Raw genomic sequence first — 20,713 nt, 5'->3', positions numbered from 1 at the left:
CAATGGCATTTGTGGTTTCAAAGGAGCAAAAAAGCTTTTCACGCGTTAGATTCAGTCAAGATTTTTTTCCTTTTAAACTCAAAAAGTTGACACCCCCCCCCCCCCTCTCCTATGTCTCCCAGGCTTTGCATCTGTCTTGCTAGACCGGCTGCAAGCATTTAAAAAGAAAAGGGGGATGGACTACATTTCCCAGCATGCTTAGCACACCGCCTGCTCTCATGAGCAACCCGGAAATTGCAGTTGCTGTTTGCAAACTGCAATTGCTGCTTGCAAATTGCCTTGGGACAGTTATGCCCAGAGTGGGGAGACGGGGGTCGCTCATGCAGCCCCCCCACCCTTTAAAACTTGGGGATTAGCCCATTTTCAAATTAGTCTTATTAGTTGTGGATGAATAACGTGCCCCATTCTCTGGATTGCTGTGGAGGACTGGGAAATGTGGATTATAGCAAGGTAGATACATTTATTTGTTTTGTTTGGCAAATATTTGTTTTCCCTTAAAGAAGGCAAGAGCGTTTGGGGGAAAACAGTAAACTTCTGGCTAGGTTTGTGAATTGCCTTAGCTTCCCTCTCTCAGCCTTTTGTTTGACTTTCTCAAACAGACACATGTCAGGGGTTCTGGATTCAGACGTGCAACATTGGGTTGCTTCTCTCTAGAAAAATCCACTCTCCAGCTCCACTCTTCCTTTTCCGCCCTTCATGTCAGATTTCCTGGGCTTTGCCTTGTGGCTGCAATGTACACACACCCTTTCCTAAACCTCTTGGAAGGTTATTTTGACCCAGAACAAAAAGGACTTATTTTTTTTTTTAAGTGGAAAAATATCACGTGATGATGCATCATTCCCGTGACTTGTTCCTAAAGGATTTGCTGGGGGAGATCTGTGGATTCTTTTTTCTAACATTGGCAGTGGGGCAAAATAACTGGAGAAAGGAGTCTGCAGCTGGGAGATCTCCCGGATTCAAAACTGGACTCTAGACAACACTAGATCACTCTAGATCAGTGATGGCGAACCTTTTCGAGACCGAGTGCCCAAATTGCAACCTAAAACCCACTTATTTATCGCAAAGTGCAGCAATTTAACCTGAATACTGAGGTTTTTGTTTAGAAAAAACAGTTGGCTCCAAGGCGCACATTACTCAGGAATAAGCTTGGTGAAACAACCCTTCAATGCTTTGAATGGGTGAATCACGACCCTAGGAAGGTTTACTCAGAAGCAAGCCCCATTGCCAGCAACTGAGCTTACTTCCAGGTAAAGGATCATGCCCAGGCCAGCCTAAATGTGTGTGTGTGGGTCCCCCCACATGATGAACTCTGTGCATGCGTGCCCACAGAGAGGGCTCTGAGTGCCACCTCTGGCACCCGTGCCATAGGTTCGCCACCACTGCTCTAGATCACTTCCCCCAGAGGAAATGTTAGCTTTGGAGGGTAGATTCAGTGGCATTTTATACCCTGCTAAAGACCCCCAACCTCATTTTCCATAGGCCCCACCCAAAATCTCCAAGAATTTCCCACCTGGTTCGTTTATTTCCTCGGGGGTCGTTTTTGGTGCTGGAAATTTCTGCATGAAAAAGAAGGCAGTGCCCTGTTGCATTGGCAGGAACGGTACGAATTTCTAGGTTTTGTTTTGAAATTCTGCCCCTAATCCTACCCCCGCATCTTTCCAGAGATGAAAAGAAATAATTAAGTCTTTATTTTATTTCATTTCTTGCATTTATATCTCGCCATATCTCCAAATACTTACAATGAAACATATATAATGAATATGACAAATTTAAAAACATTAAAAGTATGCCCCGGGACAATTCGCCAGGCCCCAGCCCTTTAAGAGTTTCGGCATTTGAACAAGACTTTCCCCTTCACCCCAACTTTTATACCCATAAACTGTATACATATTAACTCTAATGCATCGGATCTTAAAGTTACAACACTAATATCATTCAGGAAGAATATTGCATAGTTTTAAAATCTGTCACCTTCTAACATTTAATTCCCAAACAGTACTAAGTACCTAGTACCTAGGAGCAGCAGTGGCATAGGAGGTTAAGAGCTCGTGTATCTAATCTGGAGGAACCGGGTTTGATTCCCAGCTCTGCCGCCTGAGCTGTGGAGGCTTATCTGGGGAATTCAGATTAGCCTGTACACTCCCACACATGCCAGCTGGGTGACCTTGGGCTAGTCACAGCTTCTCGGAGCTCTCTCAGCCCCACCTACCGCACAGGGTGTTTGTTGTGAGGGGGGAAGGGCAAGGAGATTGTCAGCCCCTTTCAGTCTCCTGCAGGAGAGAAAGTGGGGATATAAATCCAAACTCCTCCTCCTCCTCCTCCTCCTCCTCCTCCTCCTCCTCTTCTTCTTCTTCTTCTTCTTCTTCTTCTTCTTCTTCTTCTTCTTCTTCTTCTTCTTCTAGTAAACAGTTACTTATATCTTAGTCAATAACAAATTAATATTGTTTCTACTGTTATTATTCTTGCACAATCGATTCTGCCTTTGCCCCCCCCCCCCCCAGTGCCCCCCTTGGAAGCTGCTAGTCTGGGGCTAGAGAGGGTATGTGAGTGGGTATTAGTTTGGAAGTGTCTTATGGAGTTTTAATTATTGTTTTATAGGATGATTTTATTCTTTTAATTTTTGAAAGCCGCCCTGAGACCTCCATACTGGGTGTGGTATAAGTTCCAAAAATAGACAGACAGAAATAATGTTCTTTTTCATGCTTTAATATCTTTTCCGCTCTGCATCCTCGGTGATGGCCCTCTTGGTTTTCAGTGTGCCATTTCCCATTTAAACAAGACCCTCACAAAATATTGATTGCCTTTACTGTAAAAAAAGTGATATATTGCTGTCATGTTGGTATGTGCCGAGGTAGTTACTGCTAGTCGCTGTGAGGATCATGACAAATTATACCTATAGTAAATGCCAAGGTATCGGAAATATTTGACCTGCTCAATTTTGTGGCCCTTAATTCGCCAGGACGAGGGCTTCCAACTCTTAGCAAAAATGAGAACTTTAGTTTTAGCATAGTTAATTTCCAGTCTGTTCTCTTCGCAATAATTAGCAAAACTGAATCTTTACAGGTCAGGGTCAGTTTGAGGCATTTTTTGGTGGAGCAAAGTTGCTAGCTCTCATGGTTTTAAGAGGGAGGGTCTTTCTCCAGTCATTTATGGAACAGGGTAGTCTAAGCTGAGGTCCCCAGCGTGGTTCCTGTCGGGGCCAGGGTATCCTCGAACACTGGTGCCTGTCAAAGGTTTTTTTGTAGAAAGTAGGAGGAGCTTTTGCCCTGGTTGCATCTGATTGGCTGGAAATTTGATTGGTTGTGCAGATTGTATTGGCTGCACCTGCCGCTATGGTACAGGGATCTTCGCTGACGGGAAAATTGCGATTGATCTGTTTACTAGCTGACGTTAACCCATTTGTTACTGACCCACTGGCTAAATTTCCCTCCTTAGCTACGAGTCTGAGAGATCAATAGCGGAAGCCTTGATTTTAAAGCCTTGTGTTTAATTCTTTTATGCCAATAAAGGTAAATGAATGGGAAAAGTGAATAAATCCAGCAAGTGAATATTGAAGAGTCTTAGCTGATCGAATTGGGGGAAATCTGCCAAAAACCTAATTTGGGTTTCTTTCGGGTTTCTTCAAACCTGCATCTGCCTCCTTTTCCTCCCCGCTCTATCCTATTTATCAATTTCATTTCTTTAAGAAGTGATTCTTTCAGAGGAAATAGCTCTTTTTCCAGCTTTCCCTGATTACATAGGCCCAAATTCTGGCTGGGAGAGGGAAATGCCTTCCCTTGAATAGTACTTACGTGCCAGCTAACATCCTCCAGAGTCCAATCTATTGCCTGTAAAAAGATCTAGGTTATCTTGCGAAAGTACATAAGAGAGCAGGAGTTATTATTAGTTATGACGCTGTCGTTTGTTTTGGTTTTTTTTTGGGCAGGTCAAGAACGCTTTGAGGTGTTCTTGACAAACCCGAGTCTTTTGTATTGAGAACAATCCCTAAAGTGCTGCTCGTAGTCGGCCCAAGATGAATGTGATAGGAAGGAAGGTGCGTAGCCATTAGGAGGCCAGACTTGGAGCTGAGAGACTCAGGTTCGAATCCTTGGTCCGCCACTCACTGGGTGACTGTGAGCCAGTCACTGTCTCTTTGCTAATCTACCTTTTGTTTTGGTTTGTGAATATATTATAGGGCCTTGGTGGCGAACCTTTGGCACTCCAGATGTTATGGACTACAATTCCCATCAGCCCCTGCCAGCATGGCCAATTGGCCAATTGCCACTGCCAGCATGGCCAATTGTTATGGACTACAATTCCCATCAGCCACTGCCAGCATGGCCAATTGGCCAATTGCCACTGCCAGCATGGCCAATTGTTATGGACTACAATTCCCATCAGCCCCTGCCAGCATGACCAATAGGCCATGCTGGCAGGGGCTGATGGGAATTGTAGTCCATAACATCTGGAGTGCCAAAGGTTCGCCACCACTGTTATAGGGGGAAGGGATACCATTTCAAGCTAGCTTGAAGAAGAACGACAGGGTATAAAAAAGTGTTTGCCAGCATTCCCGGGGGATTTTGGGAATAGTTATGTTAAAGTTGTCACGGCCGATAGTTCTTGACGGCTGCCTCAAGGAGATCTCTGGGGGGACGTTCTATATATTCCTGGAAATGAATGTCTCCGTCATACATGACTTTCCATGGCAAGCACAGTTGGATCTGCGCCTGGGTCACCCTTGGCACAATAACCGACTTCTAACAACAGGTAACCAGGTGGCTGTTGAAATTGCACCAGTGGAGCAAGACGTGACCGGTATGCTCCTCAACTAAATGGTGCGCGCAGGTGTTTACTGAATAAGGACATACCTTGAGGGATAGTAGATGGTGCAGAAAACTCAAGGGGGAGGAACTCATTAAAATTTTAATATTTAAAAATTTAATATCTAAACAGAATTAGATATGAAGGCAGGAAGCCAGCAGGGGGGGTGGGGGCTTTCCAGTGTTTTGCGCTGAGTGTCACATGTACGACTATCTGCCACTAGGACAGATGTTGTGAGTGTGCCCTCGCTGCAATGAGCTCCTGGCACTCAGGAAACGTGTGCATTCTCTTGACGCCAAGGTGGCAGAAGCTGAGAGAGGGTGACAGACAAGACTTTCAGGGACCTAACAGCCGGGTCCCACTCCCACTCCCAGGGTGACATCTCTCCAAGAATGGTCATGGAGAATGAAGAGGTCCTGGAGGGGCCGGGAGGGTCATCCACCTTGAAGCCTCCTGGCCCAGAAGAGTGGGACTACAAAGAGAACAGCAGCAATAGCGTGGAGGGTTAGGAGCTGTCGTGTATCTAATCTGGAGAACGGGTTTGGATTCCCCAGCTCTGCCGCCTGAGCTGTGGAGGCTTCTCTGGGGAATTCAGGTTAGCCTGTACACTCCCACACATGCCAGCTGGGTGACCTTGGGCTAGTCACAGCTTCTCGGAGCTCTCCCAGCCCCACCTACCTCACAGGGTGTTTGTTGTGAGGGGGGAAGGGCAAGGAGATTGTAAGCCCCTTGGAGTCTCCTGCAGGAGAGAAAGGGGGGATATAAATCCAAACTCTTCTTCTTCTTCTAAATAATAAAGGGAGGAAAATATTCAAAACATGTGCACATATGCTGAATAAATTATAGTAATGTGTGAACCCAATTCTTAATTTGGGGGAAAACTTCATTAGAAATGTATATTAGTAAGTCTTTTCAATTATATTAAATTATATTAAAAACATAACAAAAGACATTTATAATAGTTGTCCATCGTATCAGTTTTTCTTATCAATTTTGTTTGGTAATGATCCACGCAATAGTACTGTTTAATATCATAATCAGGCTTATCGGATATTGCAAAGGGTATTTTATTTATTTGTTTGTTTATTTATTTAGGCTATCCGCACAGGGCTCAGGGTGGGTCACAACACAATTTACAATACAATCATATTTTAATTTTATTTTTAAAAAATATTATTACAATAATCATTATTCCATGCTCATTTCTATACCATTCTTTATTGTCTAGAAGAGCTGTTATAATTTATTGTTTATTTATTAGATCCTGGCATGTAATATTATATGTGCAATTTATCTCCCCCTTTTCTGCGAAGTTGTAATTGTTGTTTTGATTTTCTTTTCTTTTTGTTGCCCTGGTTATATTTGTAAAAAATACAAAAAAGTTTATATATAAACACACACACACACACATGCACACGCACACACATAATGGTAGAAAGTTTGAAGGGGTCCATCACTCGGGCGTCTGACTAACTCTGGTTACCTGTTTCAGGTTGAACTCTCAGCCATGACTTCCTTCCTCGGTTACGTGGATGTGACGGACTCCATTTTTGGGCTGGCTGTTTTCTTCATTGCCTTCAACCCGTTTTTCTGGAATTCGGTACGTGTGGCACGCTTTTGCTCTCCTAGGAATGGTAAAATATTTGTAGGCATTGCTGATTTTTGAGGCAAGTGCCCCAATTTGGCCTCGTTCCAAACAGGCCTTTTTCCAAAGCAGACATACCCCCTTCTAGCTCCATTGATGTGAACAAATTTAGGAGAGCATAAATATGCTTAGGATAGTAGGGTTAATCTCTGAGCCTGTGTTTGGCTTCCTCTGCCCATGATCAGAGGGCTTTCTGATTCACCCTTGATAGTTTACTCTCCCTCAGTCTAACCTACCTCGCAGCGCTGTCATGAGGATAAAATGGGCAAGTGTAAGAGTGATATTGGTAGCTTTGGGTCCCCATTGGGAAGCAAGAAAAGGAAGTAAGTAAATACAAATAAAATTAGCTTTCTTGAGTCCAGGGAGATAAGGTGGGGTAGAAATATTGGAAGGAAGGAAGGAAGGAAGGAAGGAAGGAAGGAAGGAAGGAAGGAAGGAAGGAAGGAAGGAAGGAAGGAAGTGTTACCGATGGGAAAATAAACAAAATATTTTCCTGAAGTCAGGTTGCCTGGCTACACTGGCTCCTTGCCTGGATACGGAGACTTGTGTGGTTCAGAAGCCTCCATAAGGTTCACAGAGAACGCATATGTATGTTTGTGCCAATGCTATATGATTTCCCTTGTGTTTGTGTGTCATTCCTAGGATGTTGTAAACGCTCCCTCTTAGTTAAAGTTTATGCCTGTAGTTTAGGATTTTAGTTTAATAAAGGTTCTTCTGTTAAAGTTAAAAGGTTCTATTAGTTTTAAACTCCGAAACCCCTGCCAGTAGGTAGATGTACAGTCCTGCCTATAAGTATAAGGTATGTGTGTTTATCCTTTAAGGTTTTCCCTAATGTTTAAGTTAGAAATGTTATTTTTTTGAAATTTGTGTCTGAGAATGAGAAGCAATAGCCAGTTAAGGTCTGATATTGAAAGTGACAAGGAAGTTGACTCTGGAAGGCTGCTTAGACCAACAGCCCAGCCGACCTTTTGACAAGAACAACGACCCTCTTTGGACTTGCTAATTGAATCTGTTGCTGCCAGCACATCCAAGGGTCACCCAGCCTTGGAAGATGTCACCCTGTTTTGCTATTGGACTGTTTGAAGTTTTACTCTCAGGATCCAAGCTCATTGGACTGTTCACATCCTTACTTTCCAGCATCCAAGAATTCATTGGTTCATTTAAACTTTGTCTTTGTCCTAACACTCCCAAGGGAACCACCTCAGGCAAGGAGGTGCAGGCTTTTGCTTCTGGGATTTGATCTCATCAGCATGTGCAAAGAGATTGTTTTCTCCCTTTGGTGTTATATTTTCTCTGTATTAGATGGAAGGAGACCGCCCCCTTCCTGGGTTTTGCACTGTGGGGGTGGGACTGCCCTACACCCCTTTCTGGGTTACTGGGAAAGGTATAAAGGAGCTGAGGCACAGCCATGTGGGGTTCCTTTTCTGCTGAGCTGTGCCAAGAGATCACTAGCAATAAAATCCTTCCTGCTTTGAAGAAACGCCGGCTTCCTGCGCCTCATTAAGTTGCTGAGCTGAAATCACTTATTGTTACCTGGCAATTCGCGGTAACAGAAGGAAGGAAGGAAGGAAGGAAGGAAGGAAGGAAGGAAGGAAGGAAGGAAGGAAGGAAGGAAGGAAGGAAGGAAGGAAGGAAGGAAGGAAGGAAGGAAGGAAGGAAGGAAGGAAGGAAGGAAGGAAGGAAGGAAGGAAGGAAGGAAGGAAGGAAATTTCTTAAATGGAGGGGAGTTGGATGGTGAAAGAGTCAAACTTCAAATCGGTGGGAGGGTGACTAAGAATAAATGAGAATTTCTCACCACTCAGCTGCACCATCAACATGGGAATGGGCGCAAAGCAATATCGATTCCCAAGCAGGGAAAAACCACCCACAAAGCCACAATAACAAATTCCCTGCAGCTGCCCGCTGGCGAAAAATGAGGTGTTGACAAGTCAGTTGTCAGAACAAATGTAGCTGCCAGCAATCGACTGCGGGGAAAACAAGGAAATGAGATAAGGCATCTTTGGTTGGAGTCAGCTGACCTCTTTGAATGAGGAATGTGTCACTGGGAGGATGTTTTTTCAGTGGGTCAGCTGGGCTGGTGTGGGTTGGTCCTGCTATCTCTGGGCCAAAACTTACCAAAGGTACTTTCCCACCCCAAATGCCTGCCCTTTAGGATTGGAATGGGGCATTCCTAAAATCCCATGTGGTGTGGTAGAAGACATAGAGCAGTGGTGGCGAACCTTTGGCACTCCAGATGTCATGGACTACAATTCCCATCAGCCCCTGCCAGCATGGCCAATTGGCTGATGGGAATTGTAGTCTACTGTTTCCTGGAGATGCCTGGGGTTCCTCCCTAATTGTTTGCCTAGAGCCATTTCTCTTGGACCAGATGTACTACAGGAAGTGGGGTATCTCCACGGTTAACATGTACTTTGCCTACAGGAGAAGAGTTTGGATTTATATCCCGCCTCTCTCTCCTGAAAGGAGACTCAAGGTGGCTGACAAGCTTCTTTCCCTTCCTCTCCCCACAACAGACACCGTGTGAGGTAGGTGGGCCTGAGAGAGTCCTGAGAGAACTGTGTCCAGCCCAACGTCACCCAGCAGGCTTCATGTGTAGAAGCGGGGAAACAAATCCACTTCACCGGATAAGAGTCTGCTGCTCACATGGAGGAGTGGGGAATCGAATCCAGTTCTCCCAACTAGGGTCCACCAGCTGTTAACCACAACACCATCAGAAAGTTGTGGGTTCTATTCCAGGCATCTTAATACGCTGCTTTTAATGGGGTTTTAATGATTCAAAGACTATAGAGCCATTTACTATGATTTATTTAATGATCTGAGATTGATTGATTTTATTTTGTGCTCTATTTGTATATTCACGTTCACCGCCCTGAGCCCTTCAGGGGAGGGCGGTATATAAATGTAATAAATAAATAAATACAAATAAATAAATAAATAAAGATAATGGGTGCAAAAGTTGTCTATGGTTCTACCTCAGCAGACACAAGCACAGTCTCACCCGGGTGTGTGTGTGTGTGTCTTCTGTTCAGCATGGTGTAGTGGTTAAGAGCAGGTGGACTCTAATCTGGAGAACCGGGTTCGATTCCCCACTCTTCCACATAAGTGACAGACTCTTTATCTGATGAACCAGATTTATTTCCTCCTTCCTCCACATTCCTGCTGGGTGTCCTTGGGCCAGTCATAGTTCTCTCAGAACTCTCTCAGTCCCACCTACCTCACAAGGTGTCTACTTTGGAAGGAGGGAGGGAAAGGAGTTTGTCAGCCGCCTTGAGTCTCCTTACAGGAGAGAAAGGTGGGGTATAAATCCAAACTTTGCTTCTTCTTCGTCTTCAAATCTCATTTGCCCTTCAACCACGCAAGATGGCTGTTTTCTCGTCTGCCGTGCGGGAGGTCGTCTTTTCGGCCTGCTCTTCACCAAAATTGCTGAGATCCCAGCTTTGTCGGTTCAGTTTTTTGGGCTTCCTGCCGCTATTCATTTTGGGAAACATTTTGGATGCTTCATACGAGCGTTGATAGCTCCGTATCGCTTTTCCAGAGAGATGACGCCTCTCCATTGAACAAAACGGCAGCGTCAAGTGTCACTAGAATTGCTTCCCCCCCCCTTTAAAACATGAAACTGAGTTGTTGATGGGCGCTCACAATGAATGCTGACATCACAGATAACCCCTTTCTCCCTCCCAGTGAAGGTCTCAGCGGGCGAAATATAAATGAGTTTGCCATTTCTTTGAGCCAACGGAGGCGGCGACAGATGGCCCACCGGCCCGCTGTCCGAGTCACAATGACCGCCTCCGTTTGGTCCATCTCCAACAGACGAATAAAGATTTTTCGAACGGCTTTTACCAGGGACAAGAGTCTATTGAGGCCAGGCGGGGAAAGGCGGGGCCGCCGGTGACTCTTTTCCGAGCTAAAAACCCATTGATCGTTGCTGTGTCATCCTTTAGCAGTGAAGCGACAATCGCCTAAGTGGGTGAACTCATAGCTGATGCCTGGAGATATGGTCACAAAAAGGCAAGAAGTTAAATTTAGGTGCCTGGTCTCTAGTCATCGCTTGGTCATGCACACAGGAGGCGCCGCAGGATCTGGGCCACGGGGGTCTGGATTGCTCGAGATGGGCCCATTCACTTGGCCCCTTTGGAAGTCCGGTTGCAAAGAGCAGAGGAAGAATTAGATGCGATCGGGCGCCCCTGCCGACCCACACTAAAATCCGTTCAACTAGATGGCGGAGTTCATTAAACAAATTTCTACCTCCCCGGAAGGGGAAAAGGGTGGCAAAGGAAAAGGCCAAGAGGCAAACCGCCGTAGATGCCACAACCGTATGCCTGGTGGAACACCTCCTTGCATCAAACCCCACAGGGCATGGATCTCACCAGGCAGAGCGCTCCCCTAGGTCGGGGCCAGGGCCAAAAAGGCCCCGACTCTGGTTGAAACAAGCCGGACATCTTTGGGGCCAGGGACCACCACAATATTCTCCCTCGGCAGCGGTTGTCGATCTCTAAATCCCACCCGCAGGCGAGGTACCCTGGACCTCTCTGGCAGACCACCAGCTCGGCAGGATTTGCTGCCTTGTAGCTCTTCCAGTTTCCGGAAGGGGGCATTGAAGAAGCAATAGCCGTTGTCCTGTTGACTGCCGAGCTCGTTGTGTTGTCTGCACGTGTGCCTGGATCGCTGAAGAAGTGTGTGTTTGTGCGTATTTGCCTCCAACCACATTTTACTAGCCAGGTCTCGCATTTAAGAGCGATAACAAAGGTTACCGGCTCCCTGTCTTTCTTTCCACTCTGTGTTGACTTTGGTTGAAATGAGTGGCTGGAAGTGACATCAAGCAGGTGCCGTGTGTGTGTGTGTGTGTGTGTGTGTGTGTGTGTTATCTTCTGCCTGGAATCGGTTTGCTGATGGGTGCTTCAGATAACAGCTCTGTCTGCTTGGGCCTGGATTCCAGGAACCCATTACACACCGGATACACGGCGAGTGTTTGCAAACTGTTTCGGCGAGGCGGCCAGCAATTCCCCCGAATGTGCGCTCATAAAAATGCTCTCTTTGTGGTAATGAGCCGTTTCTTCCCACTGCTGGGTGCTTAGATTCAGTAGAAGGTTGAGTAGCACCTTAGAGACCAACAGGGTTTTCCGGGTATGTCCTTTTTGTCAGTCAAAGCTCCCATGGACAGGTATCGGGTTCGAGTTCAGTCGCAAATCAAATCAAAGAACCTTTATTGGCATAACAATATCGCGGTATTATATACACAGGTCCACTTCAACTAGATGGTGGAGTTCATTAGTGGCGTAGGAGGTTAGTGGCGTAGGAGGTTAAGAGCTCGTGTATCTAATCTGGAGGAACCGGGTTTGATTCCCAGCTCGGCCGCCTGAGCTGTGGAGGCTTATCTGGGGAATTCAGATTAGCCTGTGCACTCCCACACACGCCAGCTGGGTGATCTTGGGCTAGTCACAGCTTCTCGGAGCTCTCTCGCCCCACCTCCCTCACAGGGTGTTTGTTGTGAGAGGGGAAGGGCAAGGAGATTGTCAGCCCCTTTGAGTCTCCTGCAGGAGAGAAAGGGGGGATATAAATCCAAACTCCTCCTCCTCCTCCTCCACTTAACTGAATAAAATACAAAGAAAAAAAGAGGGGAAAGTTCAGAGTTTGCTCCTAGAGCGCTGTTTCATATACAAATCCAAGTATTTGGCAACTGCGTCATTTGCGTCACTCCTGGCGTTGTCCAGCAGAAAGGAAACCTTTTGCAAGTCAGATGCATATTCTTTTTTGAGTAGCAGGGATGACAAATATTTAACTCTGGGTACAGTGTAAAGTGGACAATAAAGTAAAATACGGTCGAGTTCAGTTGGACATTGATATGATTTGATTCATCATACTGGTTTGCTACCCTTCCCCTGGTGGGCTCAGGGTGACCGTAAAGGATACGATTTTCGGGTTGTGAGTTTTTGAGAGTCAATGCTTCCTTTGACAGATACCCCGTCTCTGCTGTTGTTGAACTTGGGGTTCGTTTGGAAACGTTGGGGGCAGGAAAGGCAACTGAATTTACTTCCAAGTGGCGGTCTTCGAGTCTTCAAGACTCTCCTACTCTCTGTCAATTTGTCCGATACCAGCCGAATGACACATTATTCGTTCCCCCTTCTTGTGTGTGTGTGTGTGTGTGTGTGTGTGTGTGTTTCACATCTGCCTTTGTGCCAAGGTAGTAGCTCCAGAGTCTCATGAAAACGGGCACCTCTTTTCCTGAGAACCGGGTTTTTCTTTTCGTGGGATTGCAGCTCCATTCATTGGGGAAGCTAAATTCAATTTAGTTTTCCTTCGCCGCCGCCTCCAGTTTTCCAAACGTTTCTGGGTCTTGTGATGGCCACGGTTTTTCTTTTCGATATATTTAGAGCACCTTTTAAATTGGCTGATAACCTCTCTGCCGTGGAAGCTTGCTGGGCGACCGTGGGCCTATCATACTGTCCTTACCCTCGCCTACCTCGCAGGATTGTCGCAAGGATTAAAGTTAGAGAAGGAAAACGATGCAAGGACTTTGGACTCCCATTGGGCACAGTTGTAAGGAATTTTATTTCCTAATGGTACTGAGAGGCCATCACTGGGTTTTAGCTTGGTGGTAGGTTCGATCTCAGGTTTCTCCGGTAAATGGAGTAAAGCATCAACTGAAAAAAATCAGCAAAATAACATGGGCAGGTGGAACATAGCAACACATGGATGACTCTACCCCTACGCACGTTCAAAGCTGCTGTACGCAGAACCCGATCGGTTCCCCAACACCAGCTCTCTACTATTTTAAGCATTCCTAACAGGACTGGTTTATTGATTTATTTTCATTTTCATTTTATGTTATTTATGGACCTCCTTTCTTACGGATTACCTGGTGAAAGTCAATGTAATCAGCAGGATGAGATGCCTAATAAGCAAAGTAATAAGACTAGGAATATGAATGAGACTAATAAGCAATGAAATCATAGAACCGTAGAGTTGGAAGAGACCCCAAGGGCCATCAAGTCCAACCCCCTGCAATGCATAAACACATAATCAAAGCACTCCTGACAGATGGCCATCCAGCCTCTTTTTAAAAACCTCCAAAGAAGGTGACTCTGCCACACTCCGAGGTAGTGCATTCCACTGTCAAACAGTTCTTACTGTCAGGAAGTTTTTCCTGATGTTTAGGTGGAATCTCTTTTCCTTCACCTTGAACCCACTACTCCTGGTCCTGGTCTCTGGACAAGCAGAAAAGAAGCTCCCTCACCAACATGACATCCCTTCAAATATCTAAACATGGCTATCATTTGACCTCTTCACCTTCTCTTCACCAAACTAAACATCCCCAGCTCCCTAAGCCTCTCCACGTAGGGCATGGATTCCAGACCTTTTACCATTTTGGTAGCTCTCCTCTGGATGCATTCCAGTTTGTCAGTATCAATGTAATAAGATTAGGAAAATGGATAAGATGCCTAATAAGCAATGTAATAAGACTAGGATTATGGTATTGCTCAGGGAGGTTTTAAACCCCAGGTACCTCCCATGAAGTAGGATCTTGGTAGCATGGCGGACAAAGCAAAAGAGAGCCATTGCCAGTCAGTGATATTTGTTTCCTGCACTTTTCTCCCAAAGTGGCTTACGACATCGTTCTCTGCTTTGTTTTATTCTTGCAACAGTAACACTACGAGCTGGGGTCTCCTCCTGGACTGTACCCACTACACCTCACTGTCCTCAATGGCCTGATTCTGCCAAGGACATCTTTTCCCCACCTTGAGGCCTATTCCATAAAGTCCTGAATTAAGCAACTTGCTTGGGTACAGCGGCTGAATGTGCAGATAATTCTGAGAGGATCTGGTGATTATCGGGCAATGGAAACAGTAGGAGAGGAACCAGAATTAACTCTGGCTTCAGCAAAGAGCCCCTCCCGCGCAACTGGTCATCCAAATTATATTTCCTTTCTCCGCCTCAGCTTCATCAAGGCTGATCAGAGGTTTAAACGCTGGTAAAAGGATAGAACGGTGACCTTCGTTTGCCAGGCCCCTTGGGACGCCGATTCTGCTGATGAGCTGCGTTCCTTCCAAACAGCGTCTAATTGTTTCCTGAGCATATGTGGCGGATGCGCAGTGGAACATAATGGAGGGCCGGCGGCGTGGCTGCCCGCCCACCCCCGAGCCTGTGTTTTTGCACAGAGCATCGCTTTGCAAAGAGACTCCACCGTCGCAGGTGGCTAATTGAAGACAGGCCAAACAGCTGAAAATAGCATCTCGAAAAGCACTTTTACAATAATAATTATGCAGGATCGTGTGTTTTGTAATGCTGCATCCAGCCATGGGCTAATGAAACCCACCGGGGCTGGGCGATGTACAATTTATCAGCAAGCCGGTGTATATTAATAAATCAGGGCTTATTTAAATGGCTCCTGAATTGGCAGGCAAGAAATGAATGTGCGGCTTAAACAGACTCATTTAGCAGTTGTCAGTAAGGCCTTGGGGCTGGACAGCGGATGGCAACACACAGGGTTCAACTTATTTATTAATGCCGGTCTGGACATAATTAGCTGTAATGATACAAAATGACAGCGGGATCTGTGGGTCACTGTCCCAGTGGGGGCCAGAAGGGGGTCTGAACTACTGTGAGTGTCTTTGCGATTCTATGGGAGTGCAAAATGCCCATTGAATCTGGTACTGGGTGCGAATTCAGATTCCCAAAAGGATTTTTTAAAAAATGGAAACAGAAACTCACATGTTCAAAAGTTGTTCAGAAGCGCAAGAGGGTAATTAATTGGACATGATTTCCTGTGATCATTTGTATGAATAGACACCTTTTTTTGAATGAGTGGCCTGTTGCTTCCTTCTGCTTTCTATTACTGCTTTAAAAAGAAAAAAAACTGACTTGAGATTTTTGAATTGAGACTTATTACTTCGATGTCTCTGTGTGCCTTCCGTGTCTGTCCGCGAAACTATGTAACCTTGCTATCATTTCTTACGATCACTTGGCAAATACATGCTGCTTGCATGCATTGGTGCAAAAAGCAGGCATCGCAACTTATCCGCTGTCAGCCCGCTAAAGGATGCAACTCTTCAGGCATAAAAAGGGCATGAACTGCAAATAATTCATCGATTGATACAACTAAGCCTCTGACTTTGGGCATTTCTGTGTATCAGTTTCTGTATACAGATATTAAAGTTTGCTAATGACAGACTTAGGACGTGGCTACTTGGGGGTCTCTGCATGCCCGAGAGTGCATGGAAAAATATGGTTTTGTAAAGAAAAAGAGAATAAACGCCCCCAAACTAAACGCCCCCAAACTAAACAAAACAGGTCTGATGAGAACAAAAGTGCTCTGACAGGGACCGACCATTGAGAGCACCTAAGTGTCAGTTAAAGGAATGAAAAGGAGTGAAGAAATAAACAATTGTCTGCTTGAGCCCCTGATAAAAAATACTTGAAGACAAAGACTTTGAAGGTGGGATTTCCAAATTGTTCCCCCATCCCTCCAGTGTTCACATTCCTTGTATCTTTCCGAAGGGCATTTGGTGCGAACTGACCAGAAAAGGGGGGAGGCATTTCCCTTCATCCCTTGATTGTGGACTTCATTGAAATTTCATAGGATGGGATGTTTTCCAGGAAGGGAAACACCTGGAATCCAAGCGCAAACCATGCACAGATTTCTGCCAGAGCGCTTAAAACAGTTGCACATAATTCTCTCGATGACTTATCATGCGTGCTTCTGACTAATAAAAGACTTGTAACTGCTAAAGCTTCGGCTGTGGAGACTTTATGGATTATTCATCAACGCGTCAGCTACTAGTAACGTGAAATTGTACAGTTTCTGCTTTGCAAATTGCGGTTTTTCATGCCGGCGCTTTGCTGATCTCCGGCTCGGAGTTTTGACGCAGTTTGGGTCTTTGTAGATGGTTTTTAGATTCTTCTGCTCTGGTTTGTCCTCCGGCCTGATTGATGAAGGTCTTTTCTGTCCGTCTGCATGTCAGATGACTCGTTTTGTTTGTAAGCCGGCTTGGCTGGTGGGACTGTTGACCCTACAAGACAGGCAAGTCATTTTGGGCCAATTTGCTTCCTCGTTGTGGGTAAACAAGAGTAGCTGTCCCTTTGAAGGATTTTTTAAAAAATCAATACAGAAGAAACCTTCCCTTATCAGGAGTTTACTCCAAAACTCATGCATAAGTTTATCACGCCTGCATTACCCTAAAAAGCTATTAGACTGAATTTACATTATTACCTTCAGTTTGACACGACCGAGGTAAAGCCAAGCGGTTTGGCAATAAACACCTAGAGGTTTCATAAGGTCTGTTTTCTCTTTTCCACCAATCCCTGGAGATTACGTCCATATGCGCCTTCCCTTGAAATCCATGCACGATAACCTGTCGATAAGGATTTCATTTGTCTAATAGTGTTTACGTGATTTGTCTCAGGAGCTCGTTCACTACCCAGTTCGGATTCCTTTCTCGTTTTTAAAGGGCTTTTTTGTGGTTCACTCAAGCGGCAGATGTGGAATTGAGACCAGTTTAGAATTGGGGCTGGTTCTTTGGCACAGAGAAAGTGCGCACCTTGACTTAGACCTGAACCCTGCTGCCGTGGAGTGGGCAGGTGTACCTTATTTAGAATGACACAATACCTCTAGCAGGTCCTGTTTGGAATCCTTTTGTTTTCCCAGCAACTGAACGTGTGCACCACGTAACACAGATTATCCTGGTTATCAAACCTTGTGTCTTGGAAACGTCTTCAACAAAATAATTCCGCACATCTCCCCCCTCCCCTGGTCATTTTAGAAGAAGAAGAAGAGTTTGGATTTATATCCCCCCTTTCTCTCCTGCAGGAGACTCCAAGGGGCTGACAATCTCCTTGCCCTTCCCCCCTCACAACAAACACCCTGTGAGGTAGGTGGGGCTGAGAGAGCTCTGAGAAGCTGTGACTCGCCCAAGGTCACCCAGCTGGCGTGTGTGGGAGTGCACAGGCTAATCTGAATTCCCCAGAGAAGCCTCCACAGCTCAGGCGGCAGAGCGGGGAATCAAACCCGGTTCCTCCAGATTAGATACACGAGCTCTTAACCTCCTACGCCACTGCTGCTCCATATTAGGGTTTTTTCTCCTTGTCTCTTCAGTTGCATTTGTTCCACATGCTACTGCTGGAAATGTGTTATTCCTGATGTCCTCCGTGATGCAGAAGAACAATCCACCCCCTTTTTTATTTTGCACGGGGACTGTAGTGTTACTGCACAGCTATACCGTGAAGTGACCATTCAAAAAGGGCTCTGCCTCCATCTCTGCTGTTGAGAACTACCCACCCAAAATGGAAGCCAAAATGATTCCCTGGGCAGGTGCCACTACCTGAAGGAACGGAAACAGATAGCTCGTTCACCTACCGCACACAAGGAACCACATTTTTCAGCCAAATTTGATCCACGCTAATGCACAATCATTACTGCAGCAGTCCCTGATTACATGCAGCGAGTACTCCTAGTACTCTTTTCAATTTTCCCAGTGATTCAATCACCCCTCACTTCAAAAGCGCTCTAACATGACACTACTAGTTCCATTTGAAATGAACAAAACTGGTCCAATTGACACTGCTTCTTTGTGTCTCTGCCTGAACGTTAGGATTGCAAGTGCTATGTGAAATGGACAAAGCTGGTCCAATTGACACTGCTTCTTTGTGTCTCTGCCTGAACGTTAGGATTGCAAGTGCTATGTGAAATGGACAAAGCTGGTCCAATCAATTCTGCTTCTTTGTATCTCTGCCTGAATGTTAGGATCACAAGTTCTATGTGAAATTGGCAAAGCCGATCCAGTTGATCCTGCTTCTTTTTATCTCTGGCTAATCATTGCATTCTTAGTTCAGTGTAACACAAATAAAACTTCTTTTGAAAGCAAAGGAGGAGGGAGATGAGAAAATGGACTATAAACTTGCTTCAAAAAAAATCCCAAACAAACCAGGGGCAGGGGAATGCTGCCCTCCACTTGTTCTTGAAACCACAGCATATGTCATTTCTGTTTCACTGAGGATGGTCAAAATGAACTCTGTCGATACCTCCCCTTAAAGAGCGGCGGAATTAATTCAGAAAGCTGGGCTCTCTCGGACACATTCTCCCAATGCACGGGAAACGCGCCAGCGGTGCGCGTTTGGCTAATTGTTACCAGCTAGTTGAGTACAACTTAATATCACTTAATGAAGGTTCCTAATTAGCTCTCTGGTTGTCGAAGATCGCCTGGTGTTCCCTTGTCAGTAGAGACACCTCAGCCGCTCCGACTCAGTTTGGCCCCATGTCGTATTTTAAGGAGGCTCATTAGCAAATTTCCTGCAAACATCTAATTGTTAGCTTGTACAAATCAATTAGCAGAATGTTTAAGTCCTGAAGAACAGAACGCACGAACGAAGTTCGTTCGTGCGTTCTGTTCTTCAGGACTTAAACATTCGTGAAAATGCGAACGTATGCCTATCCACATGGAGTTTCACAGCACATACCAAAAATAGGCAGACAAATGCTTCCTTGTAGCAATCAACATACAGTCTACAGTCTGACTTTCAGCCTCCCACACTATGGTCAGCCTCCCCCTCCTTATTCGACCTCCGTGGCTGGAAAAACAAGTCTGTTAACCCTGTATTTGGCTTGCTCCTAGATTCCTTGACCAGCTGGTATTTTAACTCTGCCTCTTTTGGTTCCCCTTCCCGCTTTCTGCACATTTACGTCTCCTGAACTCTGTCATATGTTTTACGAACAGAGGCCAAACGTTGAATAATCGACTGTGTCCTGGTATTTCTTCTTCCCAGCAAATGCATCTTTTTTTTGGCCGACGAAGCCTTCCCCTTTGCATTTCCTCTCTTCATCAATCCCGGCGGCCGCCTAGGCAGGCAGGCTTTGCCATCAATATCATGGCTGGGTGCATCTTGCTAAAAGTATATGTTCTTCTGGCTGTTGTGGATTTTCCAGGTTGTGTTGCCGTGGGCTGGTAGTTTTTGCCCCTAACGTTATGCCTGCGTCTATGGCTGCGTCGTCAGAGGTGCATCACGTCGAGAGTGTGTGACCGCCACAAAGTGAAACATCTTGTCGTGACGCATCTATGAAGATGCCAGCCATAGATGCAGCAGAACATTAGGAGCAAAAACTGAGTCCCCAGCCAAAAAGCCCAGAAAACCCACAACTGTAAGTTTTTCCTGGTTTTGTAAGTCTTTTGGGCCCCTTCTGCACATGCAGAATAATGCACCTTCAATCCACTTTCACAATGGTTTGCAAGTGGACTTTGCTATTCCGCACAGTCAAATCCAGCTGCAAAGTGCATTGAAAGTGGATTGAATGTGTATTATTCTGCATGTGTGGAAGAGGCCTTGGACAATTCATCATGTGCTCTTCTAATAGGATGAATTTCAAGATGGAAAAGATTTGCAGCAAGAGTCATAATATACGTGGACTTCCTTTTTTTTATCCTAAACCTCGCTTGTCCCTTGTTTAAAACTAAAAAAGCACCAGGGGCAGGGGCCAAATAAGGACTTAGACAGGTAGCTTAGTGCGGAGGAAAATATAACCCCCGCCTCGGTCTCACAACATTTGAATATGCCTTTTTTTTTACGGTAAAGCGAAGAAGTTAAAAATGGAACAGCGGAAAATAGAACGGGAGCTGGGGTTTCAGAGCCCAAGGTGGTCTCGATTAAAATGCAACGCGTCAATAAGTCAGGCCTGCTAGCTGGAAAACAATATATCCGTGTCCCTGGAACAAACACTGAATATGAATGGAAGGCAAGAATACTCGGGCAAAAGTCACGAACGGCATTGCCGTCAGATGAAACCAGAGCGTTTTAAAGGCGACCTTACAAAGTCCTGTCACCAGGCTGCTTAAAATTAATATTTCGGAGGGAGGGAGGGAATTAGCTTCTTGAAACGGTTTTCCATCTTCGGTTTCAGTGGCGACTGCTTTTGGTATTAGATTGCCCGGCTCAGCTTTGTGGGGGTTTTAAAGAGAGGCTGGGTGGCCATCTGTCAAGAGTCCTTCGATTGTGTCTTCCGGCATGGCAGAGGGTTGGACTGGATGGCCCTTGGAGGTCTCTTCCACCTCTATGATTCTATGAGTCCTTTCATTATGGCTGCCTTTTTAGCAACATCCTCCCACCTTCTGACTAGTCCCGTGGTGGCGAACCTTTGGCACTCCAGATGTTATGGACTACAATTCCCATCAGCCCCTGCCAGCATGGCCAATTGGTCATGCTGGCAGGGGCTGTTAATGAATTATAGTCCATCTAACTATCCTGGAGTAAAACTACCGCCACGGAACTAGAATCACCTAAAAA

General features: G+C 45.6%; 1 protein-coding gene across 1 annotated transcript in view; it reads left to right on the top strand.

Annotated features, from left to right (window-relative positions):
* Positions 1–260: 260 nt before the first annotated feature.
* Positions 261–20,713, top strand: part of PEMT (phosphatidylethanolamine N-methyltransferase) — a 60,937-nt gene continuing 40,484 nt past the window's right edge. The window contains exons 1-2 of the mRNA XM_048495493.1: positions 261–450; positions 6,293–6,400. Of these exons, the coding sequence (XP_048351450.1) occupies positions 388–450; positions 6,293–6,400 (171 nt within the window). The 5' untranslated portion in view covers positions 261–387. The remainder of the gene's footprint in view (positions 451–6,292; positions 6,401–20,713) is intronic.

This window comes from Sphaerodactylus townsendi, linkage group LG04 (assembly GCF_021028975.2).
Source record: "Sphaerodactylus townsendi isolate TG3544 linkage group LG04, MPM_Stown_v2.3, whole genome shotgun sequence".
NCBI classification, from domain to species: domain Eukaryota; kingdom Metazoa; phylum Chordata; class Lepidosauria; order Squamata; family Sphaerodactylidae; genus Sphaerodactylus; species Sphaerodactylus townsendi.
Note: the sequence above shows the minus strand (reverse complement) of the source record. Positions and strands in the feature narration are given on the sequence as shown.